At 47.3% G+C, this 27250-nt stretch overlaps 1 protein-coding gene across 2 annotated transcripts in view; it reads left to right on the plus strand.

Moving 5' to 3' along the window:
• Window positions 1-26700, plus strand: part of LOC136933009 (protein NLRC3-like) — a 120578-nt gene extending 93878 nt beyond the window's left edge. Inside the window, exons 6-12 of one of the 2 annotated variants that reach the window (XM_067228360.1) lie at window positions 775-838; window positions 949-1177; window positions 1474-3286; window positions 3421-3588; window positions 12844-13017; window positions 16185-16240; window positions 25947-26700. In XM_067228360.1, coding sequence (XP_067084461.1) covers window positions 775-838; window positions 949-1177; window positions 1474-3286; window positions 3421-3588; window positions 12844-13017; window positions 16185-16240; window positions 25947-26533 — 3091 coding nt within the window. In that variant the 3' untranslated portion in view covers window positions 26534-26700. Of the gene's footprint in view, window positions 1-774; window positions 839-948; window positions 1178-1473; window positions 3287-3420; window positions 3589-12843; window positions 13018-16184; window positions 16241-19866; window positions 20583-25946 lie in introns of those variants that run through there. The other variant, XM_067228368.1, reaches the window with a different exon arrangement.
• Window positions 26701-27250: the final 550 nt, after the last annotated feature.

Consider the following 27250-nt stretch of genomic DNA (forward strand, 5'->3'; position numbering starts at 1 on the left):
CGGGGAAGACCCAGGACACGCTGGAGGGACTATGTCTCTCAGCTGGCCTGGGAACGCCTCGGGATCCCCCAGGGAGAGCTGGTGGAAGTGGCCGGGGAGAGGGAAGTCTGGGCCTCCCTGCTTAGGTTGCTGCCCCCGCGACCTGACCCCCGGAAATGCGGAAGATGATGGATGGATGGATAGTTTTACATACAAATAAGAGAGATCAGTGCAGCTCTAGTGAAAGTTTGACAACAATACCCTCCCTACACACACACACACAGACACACACACACACAGACATACATACACACACCACACACACAGACAGCATGAGAGTCAGTGTCCAGCCCTGCAGGTACCAGGCCTGGTATGAGCACAGACCAGGCGGGGCTCAGCCCTCTTAGACTGGTTGAGACCAGAAGGTCTTCAACTCCTGGGTGGAGGAGTGCTGCAGTGTCTAAAGCAGGCTGCTAGCAAACATGCAGCCCTGTGTGAGGTGGACCCTGATGTCATTCTTCAGTGTCTGGTTGAAACACAACACACTTGTTTACCTGGGGGTGACAGTGCTCCTATCTTTGATGAATGTATTAAAGGAATAGTGCCTTGTAGTGGTATAGAAGATGGTTTACTTGGTAGTGATGGTATCACTCTTATACAGTGTGTCTGTGTGTATGCATGAGTGGATACAGTCAAGTTTACCACTCATGCTTATGTATGATACACTCTTTAGTAGATTATCACGCTTTGTACATGTGGTTCATGTGGTTAAGTAATGTCATCTCTTGTCCTCAGAGATCAACAGGAGAAGTCTGAGTCAGACCAGAGTCACCATGAGGACTTGTCCTCCATATTCACAGTGAGTTTTGTGTTAATATAAAGTACAAACAAGACTGAATCATTTGTATCATATTGTTCTACTGTGTAGATAGTTCCTGGTTCATCTAATATCTTCCCTCTCTGTTTCAGGTGCTTGAGGAGACTGTCATCAGGTTTGTGAAGAAAGAGCTGAAGAGGATGAAGAGGATTCTGAGTTCAGATTTCCCAGAAGGCTTAGAGAGTCAGAGGGAGGACCAGGAAGTGGTGGACCCTGAATATCAGAAGCAGGAGAGCAGTGCCAGAGAGGGAGCTCTGAAGATCACACTGCACGTCCTGAGGAACATGAACCACAAGGAGCTGGCTGACACTCTGCAGAAAAGTAAGAGACTCCATATTTAGTCTTAGTTGACCGATTGATGGTTTATGATGAAGGTTAAATATACAAAGATGGTTATGAGACTCAGAGTAGCCCAATGTTGTGTAGATCTTCCTATGACCTTGTACTATGTGATAGTATACTAAGCTGTTTCATTATTGTGTACCTGATAAATGGTCATAGATTGGAAATATGTTTTTAATTGAATGTCAAGGACACATTGTCAGTTCATAATCTGTGAATAATCAAAACTACATTTAACAAAAACACGCACTTAACCTGTGTTGTTTTTTGTTTAGATGAGCGTGCTGAGATTTGTCGACAGAAACTCAAATCTGAACTAAGGAAGAAGTTTGGAACTGTGTTCGAGGGCATAGCTAAACAAGGAAACACAACTCTTCTCAATAAGATCTACACAGATCTCTACATCACAGAGGGTGAGAGTGGAGAGATCAATAAAGAACATGAGGTGAGACAGATTGAGACAGCATCAAGGAAATCAGCAAGAACAGAAACAGCCATCACATGCAACAACATCTTTAAACCCTCAGCTGGACGAGTTACACCTATCAGAATTGTTCTGACAAAAGGAGTTGCTGGCATCGGAAAAACTGTCTCAGTGCAGAAGTTCATCACAGACTGGGCTGAGGGACTAGCCAATCAGGGAATCCAGTTCATCTTTCCTCTTCCGTTCCGAGAGCTGAATTTGTTGGATGGAGAAGAGTTCAGTCTGAAGGAACTTGTCCATCACTTCTTCTCGGAAACCAGAGAATCAGGAATCTCCAACTACGACAAGTACAACGTTCTGTTTGTCTTTGACGGTCTGGATGAGTGTCGACTGCCCTTAGCCTTCAAAAAGAACAAGAGCTGGTGTGATGTCACAAAGTCCACCTCAGTGGATGTGCTGCTGACCAACCTGATCAGAGGAAAGCTTCTTCCCTCTGCTCTCATCTGGATCACCACTCGACCTGCAGCAGCCAATCAGATCCCTTCTGAGTGTGTTGACCTGGTGACAGAGGTACGAGGGTTCAATGACCCACAGAAGGATGAGTACATCATGAAGAGATGCAGTGATGAGATCCTGGCCAGGAGAATCATCTCACACATCAAGACATCAAGGATCCTCTACATCATGTGCCACATACCAGTCTTCTCTTGGATTACTGTTACAGTCCTTGAACACATGCTGAGAACAGAGAAGAAAGAGAAGATGCCCAAGACCCTGACTGAGATGTACACAACCTTCCTGGTGTTACAGACCAAACAGAAGAAGGTGAAGTATGCTGGGAAAACTGAGACCGATCCACACTGGGATGAAGACAGCATTCAGAGTATTCTGTCACTGGGAAAACTGGCCTTCCACCAGCTGGAGAAAGGCAACCTGATTTTCTATGAGAAAGACCTGACAGAGTGTGGCATTGATGTCCGTGATGCCTCAGTGCACTCAGGAGTGTTCACACAGATCTTCAGACAGGATGGTAAAGTCTTCCAGGAGAAGGTGTTCTGCTTTGTCCATCTGAGCTTTCAGGAGTTTTTGGCTGCTGTGTTTGTGTTTCTCTCATTCATCAACAACGATGAGAATCTGATGTCTGAAACTCCATCAGCTTCCAGTTCCAAAAAAGTGTTGACTCTTTTCAGAGAGAAACCAGAAGTCCGATTCTACAAGAGTGCTGTGGACAAGGCCTTGCAGAGTAAGAATGGACAGCTGGACCTTTTCCTCCGCTTCCTCCTGGGCCTCTCAATGGAGTCCAATCAGACTGAATTACGAGGCCTACTGACTCAGACAAGAAGCAAAACACAGAGCCATGAGAAAACAATCAAGTACATCAAGAAGAAGATCAGAAAGAATCCATCTCCAGAGAGATGCATGAATCTGTTCCACTGTCTGAATGAACTGAATGACCATTCTCTGGTGGAGGAGATCCAACACTACCTGAGCTCAGGAAGTCTCTCCAGTGAGAAGAAGCTCTCATCTACACAGTGGTCAGCTCTGGTCTTTGTGTTGCTGACTTCAGAAGAGAAGATGGACGTGTTTGACCTGAAGATATACTCCAGATCAGAGGAAGGTCTTCTGGGGCTGCTGCCAGTGGTCAAAGACTCCAAAACTGCTCTGTATGTATAAGGCATTAGATTTTTTAAATGATAATATTACAACAGCACATATTGTGATAGTGTTTGATTATAATATGTTCCTACGATACAAAACATGACTCTGATGATGTCTCATGTTCTCCTCATGTTATTAGGCTGAATGACTGTAACCTCTCAGAACGGTGCTGTGAAGCGCTGGCCTCAGCTGTCCCCTCCTCAGGTCTGACAGAGCTGGACTTGAGTAACAACAACCTGGGGGATTCAGGCATGAAGCTGCTCTCTGCTGGACTGGGGAATCCACTCTGCAAGCTGGAAACACTGAGGTCTGTATTCATGTTCAACATGACACAACCAGGGGACAGTGTTCTAGTCAAGATCACCTAAACCAAGACCAAGATGTATCGAGACCGAGACAAGACCAAGACTTTGAGGGGTCGAGACCGGGTCAAGACTAAGACCAAGACTGGGCGATACCGAGTCAAGTCCAAGACTAAGTCAGGGCGATACTGGGTCAAGACCAGACCACTCAAAACACACAAGCAGTAGGGTTTGACTAGGTACAAAGTTAGATTTGATCTGTAACTGTGTATTTGAACGAAAAATTTGCACTCTTAATGTAGTGCAGTGTGCTTATGGCAATGCAGCCCATTTAATACATTAGTTTTTTTCTTTTCTTAGAGGTGCATTAGTACTCGCTCTCTGCTTTCACATCTGTCTCTCACCCAAGTGAAGGAGCGCGGTACCGCAGTGTTTAACTTAGCTTCATTAAGTCGGGAGAGATATGCAGCTGACATGAGTTTACGTTGAGGTAACATCACTTTATATTCATCATTAGCTACATAGCTTTAGGTGGCCTGGCTCGTTATCACAAACACAATCTGCCAAGCAACACAATCTGCCAAGCAACTTAAACGAAATTTGAAATGCCGGTAAAGGTTTTATGTAGGCCTAGTCCCAGCCTCATCAGTGAGTGTCTCTTTGCATAATTACACAAGGTGTGTTTTCTTTTGGACGTTATTGTAAACTATTTGTGGTTCAGGGGCCCGTTCTCCGTACGTCGCTAACTCAGTTAGCTGGATTTGATTGTTGACGATTTGTCATTATCTTGGATTGTTCGGTTCTTTGAAGCTCATCCTGGACTTGCTGTCATAGCAACAGGTCCGTAAACTTAAACCTGCTAGGGAGCAGGTTTATTTTATGTAAACACGAATAGATTGAGGCTTTACAAGCAGAGGTGATACAGGAAGTTTGTCACAGACATGTCTTGTCCGTTTTTACTACAGGAACCTGTTGCAGAAGGTGCAAGAATAATTAGCAGAATTTAACATGAAACCGAATTAATTGCTCATTGCGTGATAGATAGGCTCCTTAAGCACAGCGCGATATGCTAGCCTATACTTTTTGAGGGTGTCATTTACATAATACATTTGTTGAAACCACATCATATGACATTAAACATGATAAATGAAAATATGAAAGTATGAAAATAAAAAAAACATAGGCCTAGCTTACTGTAATAAGCGATAAAACGCGTCACTCCTCTACATTTAATTTGGTCTGCTACTTTTTGCCAGCCGTTCTGATAAAATCTTCAAATTCGGAGTAACCTTCAAGCAAGCTGTTGCTCTGTTGGCTCTGTTGCGGAAAAAACAGGGCGCTCATTTTGGCCACGGTGAGCAGCCATAGACTTATGTGAGCAGCCAATAGCAGCGTTGCTGATCAAGGTTTCTACTGTCGATACATACCCCCTTTTAGACCAACGTATAACTCAATCCAGCTATACTAATCATAAACAACAAGTGTGTTCGAAGAACCGAATTAGCCAGATCATGATAAGCAAGATTATTTCATCTTGGATGTGTCATTTGATCTCGGATGTAATAAGCGACGTACGGAGAACGGGCCCCTGGTCTGCATACCTGTTCAACATAGGACAACCACAGTTATAATCACACCACGCACTGAATCACAGACCACACACTGGTCGTAAGTTTGTGGTCTATTAAAGGTACAAGGGGGCCGGACAAAGAATATTCAGGGCAGGCTAGGTTTGTCATCCACAAGGTAGAGTCATTCAGGTACAGGGCAGCAGGCAGACTCGAAGTCAGGGCAGGCAGGATGTAAGGACCAGGGGAACTAAGAGGCAGAAAAGACTAAAGGAGGTAGAGAAAAACATGCTGGTACTGTCGGCTCGACAAACAAGAAGAACTGACCCCAAACAGAAAACACAGGGATAAATGAGGGTAGGAAGGAAGATGGGAGACACCTGGAGGGGGTGGAGACAAACATGAGATGGGTGAAACAGATCAGGGTGAGACAGGAATCTCTTTAAGACATACTACTTCATTATATTATTGTAGATTGACATGGCATTGTGTTTTGTATCTGTCTGCTAGTGTACTGTTGTCCCTGTGCTTGACACCACAATCCCTGCATCAAGGGTTGTGTGTCAGAAATAGCCAGAAACGTATGCTGCTTGGTATACTGACAGACCTGCTATTGGATGTAATATGTAATACTTTCTTGGTGTATTGTACTACTATGACGATTTTGTGAGGAACAGAAGGGTAAAATTTAAGAGGCCATTGCAAATGTTACCCTTCTGTTCCTCCCTCAAAATGGTCCTTCTCCTCTTTTTAAAAAGGAAAGAAAAAGGTGCACTGCATGTACAATTTCTGACAATAGTTTGGTACGATTCCATTTGAGATAAAAGTAAAGTCAGCCAACCTGAACAGACAGTCCTCTGACTAATCAAACCTTCTTGGTGTTTGAGAGTAAAATGACAGACTGATATTCTTTATTTCTACCTCCAGAGGGTAGTAGTGTTTATAATTCTTCTTATAATCATAATAGAAATACCTCAGGATGACCACATGATGTCTCAGTATATGACAAGAGATAGAATATTCCACAGGTACAATCCAGCCCAGTGACATCAGCTTCTCAGACAGGTTAATATTTCACATTGGTTACTGACTACTGTGTCATTGTGTTCAAATCAATGTTATTGGTATAGCCCTTTCTACAAGCAATGTCACAGAGGGCCCATAGAACTGCACCTAAACCAACCTAAACCCTCAAGGAAGACAAGGAAAAACTCAGGAAAACTCAGTTAAAACATTTAAGAAAGCCTGGGAGGAGCAATTCAGTGAGAGTTCCACTTCTCCAGAGGTGGTCGGTGACTAAGAGAGGTGCAGACCACAAGCAAAGCATAATCATGCATCAAGAGTAGAGATGGAAATAAAATGTGCAAATGGATGTTGAACTCAGATAATCAGAGTTCCAACTCAGTGCTCTTGATGTAACCCTAATAAACACCTAGACAGTGCCAGCCTCCCTGATTGAAACATGAAGTCTGTTCCAGAGGAGAGAAGCTCTATATGAGAACACCTTGTCCCCCCTGTTGGTTTCAGCTTGCAACAGTAACTCACCACAACACCATTTCACTCGCACCTTAGCTTTGATGCCTTTGACCTTGCTTAAATTTGGAGATGTACATTTTGCTGCTGGGTGACACTAATACGTTTTTCTCTTAAAACAGGTTCTGTAACCCACATTTACGATGAGGCTGCTCACGCTGCTTACACAATCAGGCTCGTTGTAAATCCTCCCTACTTAGGGCTAGTGCTGACCTTGTGCAGGCGGCCACAGATAAGATTCTAGGTGTGGGGTCAAAAACAGCAGATCTTGACTTCTAGCTCAGGCCTCTGCCTGCCTCCAGGTGGCCTTCTCCCTCACTCCTCAGCCTCTGTCACCCAGATCTCACACTCAGGCTCAATATCTTCTATCGTTTAGTGGTAATAATACTAAGCTCAACTATAATAAGTCAACAGCTCAACATATGGTTCCCAGTAATATAAAATAATACTAAAAGGGGTGAACATTTTCACAATTTCATTTTCAATCAGATAAATCCATAATCATACCCATCGTCATCGTTTCAACAGTATGGTGTCAATTTCCACGTCAGTCCCTATGGTTGGCGCCTCTTCCACTGCATGAAGGGTTTCGGATTAGGAATAGCAAGAAGTGTGCTTGGTGTATAATACTACTCTGTAACTGGCTATTTTTACTTCAGAGGATGGTCCATTTACATGTATTCTTTCAGCAGACACTTTTATCCAAAGGGACTTCCAAGAGAGAGCTTTACAAAAAGTGCATAGGTCAATTATCATAAACAACGAGATAGCCCCAAACATTGCGGGTAGCCAAAACATGAAGCATACATTGTGAAAAAGCAAATAAGTGCCAAAGGGAAGAAACATAAGAGCATGTACAATTAATCAACATGATCCTCTAAAGTGCTAGAGTGTACCTGGTGGAAAGCAAGCAACAATAATATAATTCACAGCGAGTACAAATAGTTAAATCAGTTACAACTAACCAACAGGAGTGACCAACAAGTCCCTCAATAATTTTCATTGTGTTCCTGGAGGAAATAAGCTAACATCTGATCCAACAAATCTTTAAGTGCTGGTGTACTCCCGGAACAAGTGCGTCTTTAGCCTTTTCTTGAAGGTGGGGAGACAGTCAGTGTCTCTGATGGAGGTGAGGAGGTGATTCCCCCATTGGGAGGCCAGACAGGAGAAGAGCTTGGGTTGGGAGCGGGTGCTCTTGAGAGGTGGGGCCACCAGACGGTTGTCAGAAGAAGACCGTAGGTGGCGGGTAGGAGTGTAAGGCTGGAAGAGAGACTGGATGTAGGCAGGCGCAGTCCCGTTCACCGCTCGGAAGGTCAGTACCAGGGTCTTGAATCTGATGCGGGCCGTGATGGGTAGCCAGTGGAGGGAGATGATAGGGATAGTATACTGGCCCACGATTTCTGTCGGTATTGCACCTTGCGTATGCGTACATTTAAGGGCCAGGGAGACGTGCACAAAGTACGCACCAAACGAACGCAGGATACGTGCTGCAGCCATTCAGCATGTGTACACGTACATAGTGGAAAGTATATTTCGTCCTTAAGTGTCAGGTGCAACGCTGCTCTTTAGGAAGTTGAACACACATGTATTGGTCATTTGCACAGATCACTAAAGATAATATTGGCCATTATATTCCTTGAGGTTGGTTTTGCTACATGTAACATAGCATTACATTTTTAGTCATTTTAGCAGACGCTCTTATCCAGAGCGACTTACAGTAAGTACAGGGACATTCCCCCGAGGCAAGTAGGGTGAAGTGCCTTGCCCAAGGACACAACGTCATTTGGCTTGACCGGGAATCGAACTGGCAACCTTCAGATTACTAGCCCGACTCCCTCACCGCTCAGCCACCTGACTCCCTTAAAGCAAAAAGAGAACAGACTGCAGACAAGAATGTAACATTTAAACTACACTGCTCAAAATAATTAAAGGAACCGTTTTTTATCAGGGTATGGCATGAAGTAACTCTGATAATGATCTGTTCAGTTAAGTAGCAGAGGGGTACTTTCCACTGCATTGGTGTTGATGTAATTAACAACAGGTACACTAGAGGGGCAACAATGAGCCGACCCCAAAACAGGACTGGTTTTGCATGTGGAGGCCATTTCAAGTTTTTCCCTCTTGATCTCTTTGAGTGGGAGCATGAGGCAATTTCTTAACCCTACAGAAGTTGCACATATTGTCCAACTCCGTGCCGTTGCAAGGAGATTTGATGTGTCTCCCAGCACAATCTCCAGTACATGGAGGACATTCCAGGAGACAGGCAGTTACTCTAGGAGAGCTGGACAAGGCCGTAGAAGGTCCTCGACCCATCAGCAGGGCCGATATCTGCTGCTTTGTGCAAGGAGGAACAGGTTGAGCACTGCCCGAGCCCTACAGAATGACCTCCAGCAAGCCACTGGTGTGAATGTCTCTGCCCAAACAATCAGAAACAGACTTCATGAGGGTGTCCTCAGGGCGCAACGTCCTACAGTGTGCCCTGTGCTCACTGCCCAGCACCGTGGAGCTCGATTGGCATTTGCTATAGAACACCAGAACTGGCATGTCCGCCCCTGGCGCCCTGTGCTTTTCACAGATGAGAGCAGGTTCACCCTGAGCACCTGTGATAGACGTGAAAGGGTCTGGAGAAGCCAAGGAGAATGCCATTAGGTATCGGGATGAAATCCTGGAACCCATGGTCAGACCCTACGCTGGTGCAGTAGGTCCTGGGTTCCTCCGGATGCATGACAATTCCCGGCCTCATGTGGCAAGAGTGTGCAGGCAGTACGTGGAGGATGAAGGAATCGATACAATTGAATGTCTCTCACGATCACCTGACCTAAACCCGATAGAACACCTCTGGGACATTATGTTTCGGTCCATCAGACGCCGCCAGGTTGCTCCTCAGACTTTACAGGAGCTCACTGATGCCCTTCGACAGATCTGGGAGGACATCCCACAAGACACCATCCGTCGTCTCATTAGGAGCATGCCGCGACGTTGTCAAGCATGCATACAAGCACGTGGGGGCCACACAAGATATTGAGAAGAATTTTGAGTTGAAGAAATTTAATTTTGGCAAAATGAACTAGCCTGTCACATAATATTTTCACTAAAATTTTTGGGGTGACTATAAAATTAAGCCCTTAAAGTATGAAAACGTATTTCCATCAAAAGATGTGTCATCCTTTCGTTCCTAAGACATTAAACTGTCCATATCAGTATAGATATCCAACATAATTTTTTTTCACATTGAGATCTGATGTGTTTTCAAAAGTGTTCCATAATTTTTTTGAGCAGTTAAAAAAAAAAATATATATATATATATATATATATATATTATATATATATATATATATATATATCTGTCTGTATGTCTTTCTATGTCTTTCTGTATTTCAACATTTTATATATAAAATGTTGAAATGTTGAAATACAGAAAGACAGGCATGATGGTGTTGATGATTAACCGTTTGTTCCAACCCCGTTATCCACGAACAGCATCCGAATATAGCAGTTCCTTTTCTCTCAGGACGGAAGGCAGAGCCAACAGGCAGTTATGTTGCTCTTTTGTAGCAGAATATGGTTATCTAATGACCTAACAGAATTAAATAAATACTGATAAGCATTCTGTTATTTTAAAATATATACATTTATTGGGTAGCTAAGTTTTTTTTGCATACATTTGGTTAATTTCACTTCCATTTAATTCCCCTTTCATTTTTCAGAAGAACTTGCTGTTATTTCACTATGATAATATTGTCCAATAGCATGTCGTGTTTGCATGTTCTGTCATGTGATCTCCATCTCTGGATCAGTTAGCCGTGTTTCTAAAAAGAAAGACGTTAACTAATGGCGTCGGAACCAGCGATGTATATCTGCTCAGAAAATTCAAAGATAAGAAAAATGTAGCTAACATCTGAAAGTTTAAGTCAACAAAACATGACTTTCCAGTCCAGAACAAAAGTATTTCAGAGTTTTTTTACTGTAATTTAGAAGAAGTTTACCTCAGGATAACCACAGGATATTCGCGGTGTATAAACCAGGACATTTTGTAGCTAATAAAGAGCGACTGAGGTGGGATATTCTTCAATTGGAATCCAACTCAGTGGAACAAGTTCGCCAGGTAGGCTAATATTTCACCGTTTTATATGTAAAATGACATTTTAGGTGACTGAGGCAGGGTAGGGGGAACGGGAGGTAGTTACAAATATCTAGGAAGAGGCAGCAGGAGAGGGCTTTGCCGTTTAGTTGTTTATTAAGCATAAGACCTCATTGGCGTAATGCAGGAACGTTTGTATGCCGACTGCACGACTTTCAAACAGACGATATTGTTGTAAGGTTTTAGCATTCAGTCAAACAACCCCATTATATTATCCGTTTCCCAATATGGCTTTTATAGCATTCAATAAAGCGTGCTTGATGCTGCCAGTACACACTCTCCCTGCGCGTTGAACTTCAGAGTTTCCAATCTGTCAGACCAGCGCAGGTGACGACAATGTCCCTTGATTAGGGATAGCGGCCAGATTTTGTGGAATACAAAAACCTTTTTCAGTTTGAAGCTCAAGTTCCAATAAAAGGGCGAGTTCTCGCTTAATGTTTCTAGTTTTCCAATACGTCTATATCGTTGCCATTATACACAGGTAGTTTAGGAGTGATCTTATGCTGACACAATGTATCAGATTTTCCAGTCCTTATTTGCCGTTTAGTTGTTATTTATTATGCATAGTTGTAAAATGTAGATTGACATACCAGGTTTCCCAATGTCATTGGTGGTCTGTGCACTGTGGTCTGTTCTCTGGTCTGGTGAGAACTGTGTCCCTTCCCTCTACCTGTGCCCCTTCCTGTCACCTGTGTCCCTAAATATAGAACCCTGTGCCTCCAATGACTGCCACCCAGTGTCCAAAATATTCTGACAGTTCTATCTAACCAAAATAATATGACATGTCAATAAGAAACACAAATGGCCCCTACAGTTAGGAAAGTGGAAGATAGATGCTGTCTATTCTGCCGGAAAGCTAAAGGAGAACTACAGCTTAACTACAGTTTAAAAAAGAACTCACACAGGGAGACTTATTAGTTGATTTGGTCACTACCTCCGTATACAGAGGAATGGCCATTTTTGTTTATTTTTGTGTACGTCTATTAATTGTAAAGTGGTATGTTCACATCAACCAAGAGGCCAGTCGTGATGTGTCGTTTGTGAACGATTCCTTCATTTTGAACGAATCTTTAGAATGACTGGGGAGTAACGAGTCGTCTCAGTGAGTGATTCGTTCATCTTCTCGTGGCAGCGCATAGGGACTGTTGCATTGGCTCAGTAGAGGAAACAGAAAGGATTCGTTCACCTCATTCACGTTCACGTGACTGCTAGGTTTAGCATAGAAGACGTGAATGGTTCGAGTGATAATTACAGGTTTTGTTATTTTTGCTTTACTTACAGTTCAGTGCAATAATTGTTTGCTGTGATAATTAAATACCAGTGTGATAATAAGTGACCATTTCAAATCATGCAAACTGTCATGATGTATTGTATTTAATGGGGGAATTTTTGTGGAAATATTATCTGGCACACAAATGTGCAATTCCTTTCCCTATAGCCTACTCTAATTTATCTTGGCTGGTTTAGATGCACTAATATTTCTTCCTTTGGAATATGATAACTGTTTAAAATAGTGGAAATATTGAACAAGCAAACTTGCTTGTTCTTTATCCTCGATTCTCTATTATCATCCCAACATTCCCAATACAAAAACCATGTTGTACAAATATATAGAATTGTCTGTCACATGGCTCTTCTTTCATTGGCTCCCTTGCATAGATCCTGCACGCGTGCGTGCGTGTGTGCGTGCATATGTCTTAAAGTGGCCCTGCTTAGGCTAACTAAATGAAATGCTCAGATAAGATAAGGATCTTTCTGTTTACCTAAGCCTTTACCTTGCCTATAGTTCACCTGGGGGGTTGGCCTCTCTCTACACAAATGGAATGCTGAACACAGTATCATTCTTATACACGATAAAGAGTTACATCTTCAACTTTTCTGATATTGGATTACGTGGGTCACTCTGTCTAATGAGGGGAGGTGCAGCTATGACAGTACCTGCCAAATGAACCCCTCTGTGCTGACTCACTCTGGAGGCCCAGATGGATTCTGTCACAATATTGATCCTCTTTCTACAGGCTGTCAGGCTGTCTGGTCACAGAGGAAGGCTGTGCTTCTCTGGCCTCAGCTCTGAGGTCCAACCCCTTCCACCTGAGGGAACTGGACCTGAGCTACAATCATCCAGGAGAAAAAGGATTGAAGCTGCTCTCTGCTAGACTGGAGGATCCACACTGCAGACTGGAGAAACTGAAGTAAGGAGATGTTTGTTTTTTATATATACCTCTTAATGTAATGTCGCTTAACACTGAATATATCTAATTACGTTAATAGGCCTTGCATTTCTTGATGTTACAATTAAAACTGCATGTTTAATCTACAATATGGTTGTAGCCACAATCATAATTGTATTTCCAGAAAGCGGGTTTAGTGAAAACTGCGTTTTTAAACCCTGAGATGAGGGAAACTCTGGGTTTTTAGCTCCAGAAAGAGAGGTCATTAAAACCAGACGTTGTAAAATGTAGCTCAGCTCAAACCTAGGTCTTAGTGTCGGTTTGAAGTGAATGTAGCTAGGGACTTCAACAAGAAAAGAAAATGGAATCAATTTGAGCGCAAAATAGTTTTTGAGATTCATATAATATAAACATTATGTTGGACTCATATTGTTATATTTGCCGAATGTTTTTAACTACAAATATTATTATATTTACTCAGTTTTGGACACCTTTGTGCAGAGAATGATGATACTAAGGCCCAATCCCAATGTCCCCCCCTAAACCCTAAGCCCTAAGCACACACTTACTTGACGTCACCTAGTAAGTGATTGAGTGCAAGAGGCTACAAGAGCTCGAAATGCTATAAATTGGAATGGTTCAGCACTTTGCGGCATTATAGGTAAAATAGTAATGTTGTTGGATCAAATCTGATGAAAGCATATTTGGAATTTATCATCAAAGGACAACCTACACACTAGGGCTGCACGATTATGGGCAAAATGATAAGCACGATTATTTTGATCAACATTGAGATCACGATTAATTATCATGATTATTTGTTGATTTTAACCAAAACAACTTTTTTTGTCACGTAGGCTAATTATACCATGCAGTTCGTCAGTGATGAAGTAAGCAAACAGCGCTTGATCGGCCATGACTGACGTCAACGCAGCAAACCAGGAAGCAGGAATGTCCGACTTTACGCAGCCGTTTATAACTCTTCCCCGACTGCAAGCAGCAACTCTCGCTGGTCGTTTCATGCAGCCAATGTCGAACGCACCTATGGTTTACTGAGCGCTAAATTGGCTTTGCCAAAAGAATGCCGCATTTTAAATATCGCTCCATCACGCGAATTTGATCGTGGGAAGCCAAAATCGTGATTAAAATTGTATTAATTGTGCAGCCCTACTACACTCAGTTCTGGCTATATTAACCGTCAGTGAGCTTTGTGTTTAAACTTACTGATGTTAACTGTTATTTCTAACTTCTATTTCTGTTTACGTCAGGGTTGGTTGCTCCTTCCATGCTTGTTTGTTTACTGTTCTTCTTCTTTCTTGTCTTATGAGGAGGGTTAGCCAGGATCTTTTTCTCTCTTCCAGGCTTCCCCCGGTAACCCTCGTGTTTCACGTCACTACGCTGTGAATTCTGGGCAAGTCTGCAAAAATGCAGACTTATGGGTGCCTAAAATGTCTTTGAAAGAGCCCTCACGAACTTGACAATTTGACAGTGGGACAGCCCTAAGCCCTCACAGACTTAGTGATAACGTGCCTCAAAGTCTGTGAGTCTGTGAGGGTGGACATTGGGATTGGGCCTAACCGTTCGTAAACTCCAGATTGATTGTCCTGTTGTCTCCGAGGGAAAAAGCTGTTTGACCCGTGCATTGATTCAGAGCGTGCACGGAGAGAGGGGCTTATTCACAGACGTGTCTGTTGTAGTGAGAGAGAGAGAACGCGAGCGGGGCAAGAAGGGGCTGAGCGAATCAGTATGCTGCGTGCAGCTCTACTATTAAATATTTTTTTGTGATGTTAAACAGTAAAAGCAAAAACACCATTTTATAAATTTGTGGTGGTAAATCTCTAATTGTGGCGGGCCGTTACAAATAAATTAATGTATGGGAAACACTGAAAACTGGGTGTGTTGCCACGGTAACTGACTGTGAACCTCACCTGCTTGCTGGCAGCTTTTCTGTAACAAACCATGAGTTTCTCCCTCTCCCCTCCCTCATGCTGAGCCTGAAGCTACTGTCAGACATGGGGGGTCCTTTCCTCATCAACCTGATTGTTGTTGAAGCCATATAACACATACGGATGACATGAAATTCTACAGTTTTCCATGCAGAGCTAACCTGGCATTTCCTGAACATCTCACTGTTAATCTGTGCTGTGGAGGTTGATGGACCCTCCTTCTCGTAATCTTGTCATTAAAAAGGAGAAGAATGTGCCAGTTGTTTTGCGCACATAGGATTGTTCCATTTCTTCTTCACTTGTAGTAAGACGTTAGCCTGGTCCTAACCAGACTCTCGTACATTTCATTTGTACAGAGAGTCTGGGCTCGCTCCCTTGACAAGCGTTAACTTCCTTGAAGGCGGGTACTCTGTTGAAGTTTAAAACTATTGGATCTGCCCAGAGCCACTCTGGATCTGCCATAACCAATCGCTAGCGTTCGCCTTAGCCAACTCCTTCACCACTAACGGAGCGAGCTGGAAAATCAAACGAACCCCGTGGGGAGCAAAGATTGTTCTTGCTCCGGCTTTAACTTCTGGATATTCGGCAGCGTTGCCACAACAGACCGAATGGCTTCGCTCGCATCTTTCTCCGTCGCCATTACAGAACTACAACTCAAACTAGCGCACGACGTCAACGTCATCGTTCTCAGCCACTCCCTCTGTTTGCTGATTGGACGGTAAAAAGTTAACTTGAGACATCAACTAATATACTGAAAGCCCTGACGGAGTACAGAAGCAAAATGAAAATTGAGCGGAAGTACGTAGGAGGGCAGAGCCAGGCTAGTAAGACGTGGTTAAATGTCAAATTAATATACTGCTTTGAAATGTACTGAATGAACAATTGCCTCTTTTGCTGTTGAAGTAGTTTTTCTGCTTTCTGAAAATGTCTTCATACTCGCCTGCACGCATGAGAATTTCTAATTCTCTGGATAAGAGCGTCTGCTAAATGACTAAATGTAATTCCAGTGAATTAGAAATGAACTAACTCAGATCAGCTGTTCTGGAAGCGATAACTCTGAGCTTCCCATCTCAGGGTTCATCAAGTCAGAGTTCAGGGTTAGGCTCAGAGTTTGTAAAACCTGCTTTCTGGAATACACCTCTGATGATGAGAGAAACAACATGTTTACTTAGAAAGTCAGTTGCTAAGTCACTTATCAACAGGTGAAGTTTATTTTCATCATTCCTCTGCTTATCCCTGCAGTGTGGATCATGGTGGAGAGTGCTGGATCAAACCTGGCCTTTTGAAGGCCTGGAGATGTGAGTATTGACTGCTACTTGGTTCTAGTACACAAGGTCATACAAGGGACTACCATTAGTGACTTGGACACTGTCAAAAATGGACACACACACACACTGTAAACACACACTTTTAGAAGCAGTAATTTAACACAATTACCCACATCAATACTGTGTGTACGTCTGTGTGTGCTATGTCCCCTTCCTTCTCCTCTCCTCCCCTCTTCCTCTCCTCCCCTCTTCCCCTCCTCTGCTCTCCTCCCCTCTTCCCCTCCTCCCTCTTCCTCTCCTCCCCTCTTCCCCTCCTCTGCTCTCCTCTCCTCTTCCCCTCCTCCCTCTTCCTCTCCTCCCCTCTTCCCTCTACTCTCCTCCCCTCTTCCCCTCCTCTGCTCTCCTCTTCCCCTCCTCCCTCTTCCTCTCCTCCCCTCTTCCCTCTGCTCTCCTCTTCCCCTCCTCCCTCTTCCTCTCCTCCCTTCCTCCCCTCTTCCCTTCTTCCCCTCCCTCTCCTCCCCTCTTCCCCTCCTCCCTCTTCTCCTCTTCCTCTCCTCCCCTCGTCCCCTCCTCCCCTCTTCCCTTCTTTCCCTCCCCCTCTTCCCTTTTTCCCTCTCCTCTCCTCTTCCCCTCCTCCCTCTTCCTCTCCTCTTCCTCTCCTCTTCCCCTCCTCCCTCTTCCTCTCCTCCCCTCTTCCCTTCTTCCCCTCCTCCCTCTTCTCTCCTCTTCCCCTCTTCCTCTCCTCCCTTCCTCCCCTCTTCCCTTCTTCCCCTCCCTCTCCTCCCCTCTTCCCCTCCTCCCTCTGCTCTCCTCCCCTCTTCCCCTCCTCCCTCTCCTCCCCTCTTCCCCTCCCCTCTTCCCTTCTTCCTCTCCTCCCCTCCTCCCTCTTCTTTCCTCTTCCTCTCTTCCCCTCCTCTGCTCTCCTCTTCCCCTCCTCCCTCTTCCTCTCCTCCCCTCTTCCCTCTGCTCTCCTCTTCCCCTCCTCCCTCTTCCTCTCCTCCCTTCCTCCCCTCTTCCCTTCTTCCCCTCCCTCTCCTCCCCTCTTCCCCTCCTCCCTCTTCTCCTCTTCCTCTCCTCCCCTCGTCCCCTCCTCCCCTCTTCCCTTCTTTCCCTCCCCCTCTTCCCTTTTTCCCTCTCCTCTCCTCTTCCCCTCCTCCCTCTTCCTCTCCTCTTCCTCTCCTCTTCCCCTCCTCCCTCTTCCTCTCCTCCCCTCTTCCCTTCTTCCCCTCCTCCCTCTTCTCTCCTCTTCCCCTCTTCCTCTCCTCCCTTCCTCCCCTCTTCCCTTCTTCCCCTCCCTCTCCTCCCCTCTTCCCCTCCTCCCTCTGCTCTCCTCCCCTCTTCCCCTCCTCCCTCTCCTCCCCTCTTCCCCTCCCCTCTTCCCTTCTTCCCCTCCTCCCCTCCTCCCTCTTCTTTCCTCTTCCTCTCTTCCTTTCCTCCCCTCTTTCCTTCTTCCCCTCCTCCCTCTTCTCCTCTTCCTCTCCTCCCCTCGTCCCCTCTTCCCCCCCTCCCTCGTCTCCTCTTCCTCTCCTCCCCTTCTCCCTCTCCTCTCCTCCCCTCGTCCCCTCCTCTCCTCTTCCCCTCATCCCTCTCCTCCCCTCTTCCCCTCTTCCCTCTTCCCCTCCTCTGCTCTCCTCTTCCTCTCCTCCCCTCTTCCCCTTCTCCCTCTCCTCTCCTCTTCCCCTCCTCTCCTCTTCCCCTCCTCCCCTCTTCCTCTCCTCCCCTCTTCCCTTCTTCCCCTCCTCCCTCTCCCCCTCCTCCCTCTTCTCTCCTCTTCTCTCCTCCCCTCTTCCCCTCCTCTGCTCTCCTCCCCTCTTCCCCTCCTCCCTCTCTCTCCTCTTCCCCTCCTCCCTCCCCTCCCCTGTTCCCCTCCCCTCCCTCTGCTCTCTTCTTCACCTCCTCCCTCTTCCTCTCCTCCCTCTTCCCCTCCTCCCCTCTTCCCTTCTTCCCCTCCTCCCTCTCTCTCCTCTTCCCCTCCTCCCTCCCTCTCTCTCCTCTTCCCCTCCCCTGTTCCCCTCCCTCTGCTCTCCTCTTCCCCTCCTCTCTCTCCTCCCCTCTTCCCCATCTCCCTCTCCCCTCCTCCCCTCTTCCCCTCCTCCCCTCTTCCCTTCTTTCCCTCCCTCTCTTCCCCTCCTCCCTCTGCTCTCCTCCCTCTCTTCCCCTCCTCTTCCCTTCCTCCCTCTTCCCCCCCTCCCTCTTCCTCTCCTCTTCCTCTCCTCTTCCCCTCCTCCCTCTTCCTCTCCTCCCTTCCTCCCCTCTTCCCTTCTTCCCCTCCTCCCTCTTCTTTCCTCTTCCCCTCTTCCTCTCCTCCCTTCCCTCTTCCCTTCTTCCCCTCCCTCTTCTCTCCTCTTCCCCTCCTCCCTCTCCTCCCCTCTTCCCCTCCCCCTTCCCCTCCTCTCCTCCCCTATTCCCTCCTCCCCTCTTCCCTTCTTCCCTCTGCTCTCCTCCCCTCTTCCCCTCCTCTCCTCCCCTCTTCCCTTCTTCCCTCTGCTCTCCTCCCCTCTTCCCCTCCTCTCCTCCCCTCTTCCCCTCCTCTGCTCTCCTCTTCCCCTCTTCCCCTCTTCCTCTCCTCCCCTCTTCCCCTCTCCCTCTCCTCTTCTCCTCCTCCCTCTTCCCTCCTCCCCTCCTCTGCTCTCCTCTTCCCCTCCTCCCTCTCCTCCCCTCTTCCCCTCTTCCTCTCCTCCCCTCTTCCCTTCTTCCCCTCCTCCCTCTCCTCCCCTCTTCCCCTCTCCTCTGCTCCCCTCCTCCCCTTCTCCCTCTCCTCTCTTCCCCTCCTCCCCTCTTCCACTCTTCCCTCTGCTCTCCTCTCCTCCTCTGCTCTCCTCTCCTCTTCCCCTCCTCCCTCTCCTCCCCTTTCCCCCTCTTCCCTCTGCTCTCCTCTTCCTCTCCTCCCCTCTTCCCCTTCTTCCTCTCCTCCCTTCTTCCCCTCCTCCCCTCTTCCCCTTCTTCCTCTCCTCCCTTTTTCCCCTCCTCCCCTCTTCCCCTCCTCCCCTCTTCTCCTTCTTCCTCTCCTCCCTTCCTCCCCTCTTCCCCTTCTTCCTCTTCTCCCTTCTTCCTCTCTTCCTTTTCCCTCTGCTCTCCTCCCCTCTTCCCCTTCTTCCCCTCCTCCCTCTCTTCACTTCTCCCTCTCCTCTCCTCCCCTGTTCCCCTCCTCCCTAGAAAGATGGAGTGATGGGGGCATATCAGGGGTAAGGAGATGAGGGATGATGGAAAGAGAGATTTGGAGGGAGAGAGGTAGCATGTGAGGGAGGGAGAACAGAATGAGAGAATGAAAGGAAGAGAGGGAGAGTGGAAGAGAGAGAGAGGGGGAGGGACAGAGAGCAGGGTAGAGAGAGAGAGAGTGAAGAGAGAGAGAGAGAGTGAGGATGGGTAGAGAGAGAGAGTGAAGAGAGAGAGAGGATGGGTAGAGAGAGAGAGAGAGAATGAAAGGGGGAGTGAGGATGGGTAGAGAGAGAGAGAGAGTGAAGAGAGAGAGAGAGAGTGAGGATGGGTAGAGAGAGAGAGAGAATGAAAGGGGGAGTGAGGATGGGTAGAGAGAGAGAGAGAGAGAGAGAGAGAGAGAGAGAGAGAGAATGAAAGGGGGAGGGCAGGAAGAGGGAGACATTCTAATGTGAATGATGATGATCAGTAATATATTGTGTCTTGGTCTCCCCCATCAGATGCCTGTGAGCTCACACTGGACCCAAACACAGCATGGAGAAAACTCTCTCTGTCTGAGGAGAACAGAAAGGTGACAAGGAGGAGAGAGGAGCAGCCGTATCCTGATGATCACCCAGAGAGATTTGAGGACGATCCACAGGTGCTGTGTAGAGAGGGTCTGTCTGGGCGCTGTTACTGGGAGGCAGAGTGGAGTGGAGGAGGGGTTCATATAGCAGTGACATATAAAGGAATCAGCAGGAGAGGAGAGGGTTATGACTGTGCGCTTGGATACAATAACAAGTCCTGGAGTCTGGACTGTGATGATAACAGTTACTCTGCCAGGCACAATAAGAAGAGCACTGCCATACCTGCCCCCCCCTCCCACAGAGTAGGAGTGTATCTGGACTGGCCGGCCGGCACTCTGTCCTTCTACACAGTCTCCTCTGACACACTGACCCACCTGCACACATTCCACAGCACATTCACTGAGCCCCTCTATCCTGGGTTCTGTGTTTATAACTCTGACTCCTCAGTGTCCCTGTGTCAGGTAGAATAGCCCACACACACTCTCACACACTGTGCTCACATAGATGTCATTGAAGATTGAACTGTATACAGTTGTGATTGATATCCCAGAGTGTTTGTAAATATTGCTGTGTGTAGAATGTTTGTTTTGTTTTAACCTTTAGATGTAAATATTACTGATATTAAATATGATTAATATCTCTAAATATTACCGACGCTTCCACCAGAGTGAGTTATTTTTCCAAAACGGAAGCTAGCTAGCTTTAGTTAGCTTCCGTTACCTAGCAACCTAGCATAATACTCGTAGCAATGCTACTACCTGCTAGCGTTACTTGTTAGCCTCCTAACTGTACATTTTGAAGCCATACTACAGCGTTTGTCATGTCGTTTTTGTCTATCGGAAAATAGTGGGTTGGAATGTTCAGAATCACACGTGCGACGTTACTCTGTGCGGCTTTCGAACTATCGCACACGTGTGATGCTACTCCTTAACGGGTTCATTGTTGACAAACAACAATCCAAGTTTATGTACCCTTAGTATAGATAGTCCACATATTTAAATTTTAGGTATATGTTTATTGTATGCACCTTCCTGCCAAAGCAAATTCCTTGTCTGTGCAAACTCTCATGGCGAATAAATCCCATTCTGATTCTGATTCTGATCCTGTCTTTGATCTCAGTTCCACTGAATGTGATGAACTAAATAGTGTCTTAGTGACTAAATAAGGAGAAATAAAGATGTTTTATACAGGATGATAGAAGACATGCTGTGTGTTTGTTGGTGACCCAGTGGCCCTATAGACACACACACACACACACAGACACACAGACACACACACATTTACACACACACACGTACACACACACACACATGTACACACACACATGTACACACACACACATGTACACACACACACACACACTGGAAACACTACATTTAGGACCAGTAATATGACAGTATTACCCACTTGAATATACACTGTGTGTCTAGTGTGATCCCCTCCCTCCCTACTCTCTCCCCCCACCCTCCCTCCCCACACTCCCTCCCTACTCTCTCCCCCCACCCTCCCTCCCTACTCTCTCCCCCCACCCTCCCTCCCTACTCTCTCTCCCCCCACCCTCCCTCCCTACTCTCTCCCCCTACCCTCCCTCCCTACTCTCTCCCCTCACCCTCCCTCCCTAACCTCCCTCCCTACTCTCTCCCCCCTCCCTCCCTACTCTCTCCCCCTACCCTCCCTCCGTACTCTCTCTCCCTACTCTCTCCCCCCACCCTACCTCTCTACTCTCTCCCCCCACCCTCCCTCCCTACTCTCTCCCCCACCCTCCCTCCCTACTTTCTTCCCCACACTGCCACTCTCCCCACCCTCCCTCCCCACACTCCCTCCCTACTCTCTCCCCCACCCTCCCTCCCTACTCTCTCCCCCACCCTCACTCCCTACTTTCTCCCCCCCCTTCCCACTCTCCCCACCCTCCCTCCCCACACTCCCTCCCTACTCTCTCCCCCCACCCTCCCTCCCCACTCTCTCTCTCCCTACTCTCTCCCCCCACCCTCCCTCTCTACTCTCTCCCCCCCACCCTCCCTCCCTACTCTCTGCCCCCCACCCTCCCTACCCTCCCTCCCTACTCTCTCTCTCCCTACTCTCTCCCCCCACCCTCCCTCCCTACTCTCTCCCCCCCACCCTCCCTACTCTCTTTTGTAAAGCTCTCTCTTGGAAGTCGCTTTGGAGAAAAGCGTCTGAATAAATGTAAATGTATTCTCTCACCCTCCCTCCCTACTCTCTCCCCCCACCCTCCCTCCCTACTCTCCCTCCCTACTCTCTCCTCCCTCCCTCCCTACCCTCCCTCGCTACTCTCTCTCCCCACCCTCCCTCCCTACTCTCTCCCCCCACCCTCCCTCCCTACTCTCTCCCCCCACCCTCCCTCCCTACTCTCCCTCCCTACTCTCTCACCTCCCTCCCTACTCTCCCACCCTCCCTCCCTACTCTCTCCCCCCACTCCTCATCTCCCTCCACTGGCTTCCCATCACGGCCCGTATCAGATTCAAGACTCTGGTACTGACCTTCCGAGCGGTGAACAGGACTGCTCCCGACTACATCAAGTCTCTCCTCCAGCCTTACACCCCCCCCCCCCGCCACCTACGGTCTTCTTCTGACAACCGTCTGGTGGTCCCACCGCTCAAGAGCACCCGCTCCCAACCCAAGCTCTTCTCCTGTCTGGCCCCCCAATGGTGGAATCACCTCCCCACCTCCATCAGAGACACTGACTGTCTCTCCACCTTCAAGAAAAGGCTCAAGACGCACTTGTTCCGGGAGTTAACGGTACTTAAGGATGATTTGCTGGACCTGATTTTAGTTTCCTCCAGGATCACAATGACTCTTACTTAGAGACTTGTTGCTCTTGTTGGTTAACTGTAACTGATTTAAAATGATCGTACTCGCTGTGAAATATATTTTTACTGTTGCTTGTTTTTTCTACAGGTACACTCTTGCACTTTTTTGAGGTTCATGTTGTTTAATTGTAACTTACTCAACGACAAGCTCTTATGGTTCTTCCTTCTGGCACTTATTTAGGTTTTTCACAATGTATGCTTCTTGTTTGGCTCCCCGCAATGTTTGGGGCGTCTCAGTGTTATGATCAGTGACCTGTGCTCTTTTGTAAAGCTCTCTCTTGGAAGTCGCTTTGGAGAAAAGTGTCTGCTAAATGAATAAATGTAAATGTACTCTCTCACCCTCCCTCCCTACTCTCTCCCCCCACCCTCCCTCCCTACTCTCCCTCCCTACTCTCTCCTCCCACCCTCCCTCCCTACCCTCCCTCGCTACTTTCTCCCCCCACCCTCCCTCCATACTGTCTCCCCCCACCCTCCCTCCCTACCCTCCCTCCCTACTCTCTCCCCCCACCCTCCCTCCCTACTCTCCCTCCCTACTCTCTCCCCCCACCCTCCCTCCCTACTCTCTCCCCCCACCCTCCCTCCCTACTCTCTCCCCCACCCTCCCTCCCTACTCTCTCCCCCCACCCTCCCTCCCTACTCTCTCCCCCCCACTCTCCCTCCCCACTCTCTCCCCCCCACCCACCCTCCCTACTCTCTCCCCCCCACCCTCCCTCCCTACTCTATCCCCCACCCTCCCTCCCTACTCTCTCCCCCCCACCCTCCCTCTCTACTCTCTCCCCCCCACCTTCCCTCTCTACTCTCTCCCCCCCTCCCTCCCTCCCTACTCTATCTCTCTCCCCTCACCCTCCCTCCCTACTCTCTCCCCCCACCAACCCACCCTCCCCCCACCCTCCCTCCCTACTCTCTCCCCCCACCCTCCCTCCCTACCCTCCCTCCCTACTCTCTCCCCCCACCCTCCCTCCCTACTCTCTCGACCCCACCCTCCCTCCCTACTCTCTCCCCCCCACCCTCCCTCCCTACTCTCTCCCCCCACCCTCCCTCCCTACCCTCCCTCCCTACTCTCTCCCCCCCACCCTCCCTCCCTACTCTCTCTCTCCCCCACCCTCCCTCCCTACTTGAATGACTGAATGACTGAGTCCCAGGCAGTAGCTACGTTTCCACTTCTCTTTTTATTTTCAAATCAGCAGCTCTTTGGTCAGTTCAATAGCAATCAGCCAATTAGGTCAAAAACCTTTAGACAAACAGAAACATAGCTTACATAAAACCCCAGCAGTACACAGTAACAGCTCACAGACATCAACCCGTGAAAAGAAATGCTTTAAATAGTTAGTTACTTAGTTTGAATTAAACTACTGTAGAAAACACTTTGAAAATGCAGATGAAAGTTTAACAGTTTAAATGTAAAATGCAAATCGAAGTGCAAATTCGTGCAACATTCTTTTACAATGGTCAGTGTAAACCAAAATAGTCATTTGGCAATTTACAAATAACTAACAATCTCATGCCCACTTAAAACCGGAAGCCAGTAGCAGACAGTCGCTGCAGCACTAACTCTTTTTAGCACAAGCCACGATTCAGGAGCAGCGGCAGACTTCGATGGAGGTCAAATTTGAAACACGATTGAACGCTTCTTTTCTTACCGGCTGCCTCTCCAGACTCCGTAGATGATCCCGATTGCGCAACACTCCATGCACGCAGCGCGAGCTATTCTCAGCGTTCCCTGTGGCGTTTCGAACACTTCTTTCTTTTCTGCTTTATACCTACTTAGGCACCTGTTACCCTTTGTTGCACGTGTGTTCCGCTGCTGCGTCTCGTTGGTCCACAGTGAAATTGTCACCTCCCTTCTTTCTGTTTTCCCCGTGCATTTTCTCTAAACCCCAAAGTAAAGTTCAAACTCATCTTTGACTTGACATCTACTCAGGCTACACATCCTTTTCCCATCATAAGTTTGCCAAACCACTTCTCCCAACATATTTCCTCTTGTTCTGGTTTAATCAAGTTTAGAGTGGAGTTTTATGAACTGCGTAGTAGTCAGCCATCTTAGGCCCAACAATCTAACCTGGTGTAACCCTGCCTAGGTTGCTTGCCTAGCTGTCCCATAATTAATCTCCCACGACACCGTCTAGTGCCAAACTACTGAAACACTTGCTCATACACATACACTCATCACTTGTGCTTTAGTACTATTATTATTATTACTATTATTATACTGCCAATACATCCTGAATCAACACTTTAAAATAGATTAAAAGTCATTTTAATGAGCAATTCATTCATTTGGAAGAGAGTAAAAGAATTTGGACTGATGACTGGATGTGTGAGTGTTTCATGGGGTAACACAAGTGATGAGTGTGTGTATGAGCAGCAAGTGTTTCAGTAGTTTTGCCCTAGACAGCCTCTCATAGATCCCACCCTCTCCTCTCCCTCACCACTCCCCTCTCCTCCTGTCCTCCCCTCCTTCCTCCTCCACTCCCTTCTCCCCCCGCTCCCCTCTCCTCCTGTATTGACCTCCTCTCCTTCTCTGTCCTCTCTGCTCCTCCTCTCTCCTCCTCTGTCCTCCTCTCTGCTCTCCTCTCCCCCTCCTCCCTCACCTCTGCTCCCCTCCTCCCTCTCCTCTCCTCCCATCTTCCCCTCCTCACTCTCCTCCCCTCTTTCCCTCCTCCCTCTCCTCCCCTCTTCCCCTCCTCCCTCTCCTCTCCTCTCTCCTCCCCTCTTCCTCTCCTTCTCTCCTCCCCTCTTCCCCTCCTCTGATCTCCTCCACCCCACTGCCCCTCTTCTCCTCTTCTCTTTTCCTCTCCACCTTTCACCCCCTCCTTACCTAAGCTCCAGAACAGAAATAGAGATAGAAAGAGAGTGAGAGGAAGGGTAGAGAGAGAGAGACTGAGGATGGGTGGAGAGAGAGAGAGAGACAGAGAGAGAGAGAGAGAGAGAGAGAGAGGGGGGGGGGGAATAAATGTGAAGGGAACAGGAGGAGAATAGTAAAATGGAGTGATGGGGGCATATCAGGGGTAAGGAGATGAGAGATTATGTCTTTGGAGGGAGAGAGAGGAAGGGAGAGAGAGAGAGAGAGAGAGAGAGAGAGAGAGAGAGAGAGAGAGAATGAAAGGGGGAGGGCAGGAAGAGGGAGACATTCTAATGTGAATGATGATGATCAGTAATATATTGTGTCTTGGTCTCCCCCATCAGATGCCTGTGAGCTCACACTGGACCCAAACACAGCACACAGAGAACTCTCTCTGTCTGAGGAGAACAGAAAGGTGACAAGGAGGAGAGAGAAGCAGCCGTATCCTGATCACCCTGAGAGATTTGACTACTGTCCACAGGTGCTGTGTAGAGAGGGTCTGTCTGGGCGCTGTTACTGGGAGGCAGAGTGGAGTGGAGGACTGGTTAATATAGCAGTGACATATAAAGGAATCAGCAAGAGAGGAGTGGGCGATGACTGTGTGCTTGGAAACAATAACAAGTCCTGGAGTCTGAACTGTGATGATAACAGTTACTACTCTGCCTGTCACAATAATAAGAGCACTGACATACCTGCCCCCCCCTCCAGCTCCCACAGAGTAGGAGTGTATCTGGACTGGCCAGCCGACACTCTGTCCTTCTACACAGTCTCCTCTGACACACTGACCCACCTGCACACATTCCACAGCACATTCACTGAGCCCCTCTATCCTGGGTTCAGGGTTTATAACTCCTCCGTGTCCCTGTGTCAGGTAGAATCGCCCACACACACTCTCACACACTGTGCTCAAATAGATGTCATTGAAGATTGAACTGTATACAGTTGGAATTGATATACCAGTGTTTGTAAATATTGCTGTGTGTAGAATGTTTGTTTTGTTTTAATTGTTGACAAACAACAATCCTGTCTTTGATCTCAGTTCCACTGAATGTGATCAACTAAATAGTGTTTTACTGATTAAATAAGGAGAAATAAAGATGTTTTATACATGATGATAGAAGACATGCTTCGTGTTTGTTGGTGACCCAGTGGCCTTAGACACACGTTAGGGCAGATTTTGTATGTACTTGAAGCTTGAGTCTCCGTGAGGTCAAGAGGTCATGCAGCGAGGCCCCACTGAGAGCGAATATAGACTGGGGAACGCCCTCGAGCCCAGACTCTTAGGAGACAGTAAGAGAGGAAAACATGCACTAATAAGGGACTTACATGAGTAACGACTTGTTCACCTGTTTGTACGTTCTACTGTATCAGTGCACTGACCACTGAGACCCTTTAAGGAAACGATTCTGTGCATTCTATGTTTTACATGTCCAGCTACTGTATTTAAGCACGTCGTGAGAGAAAGAGTCTTCACTTATGCTCGTCAGTTTGTCCTGAATTGATGGTGTGATCCGAGCAGCTCGTGCCAAATAAACAAAGTCAACTCCTTTCCGTTGTCATTCCTACTTCTGGTCTCCTCTCTGGCAGAGAATCTATCCTATCAGTTGGCGTCACAGAACAGCAAATTCTTCAGCAAAGGGAGTCAGCA

This window comes from Osmerus mordax, chromosome 2 (assembly GCF_038355195.1).
Source record: "Osmerus mordax isolate fOsmMor3 chromosome 2, fOsmMor3.pri, whole genome shotgun sequence".
Taxonomy (NCBI): Eukaryota; Metazoa; Chordata; class Actinopteri; order Osmeriformes; family Osmeridae; genus Osmerus; species Osmerus mordax.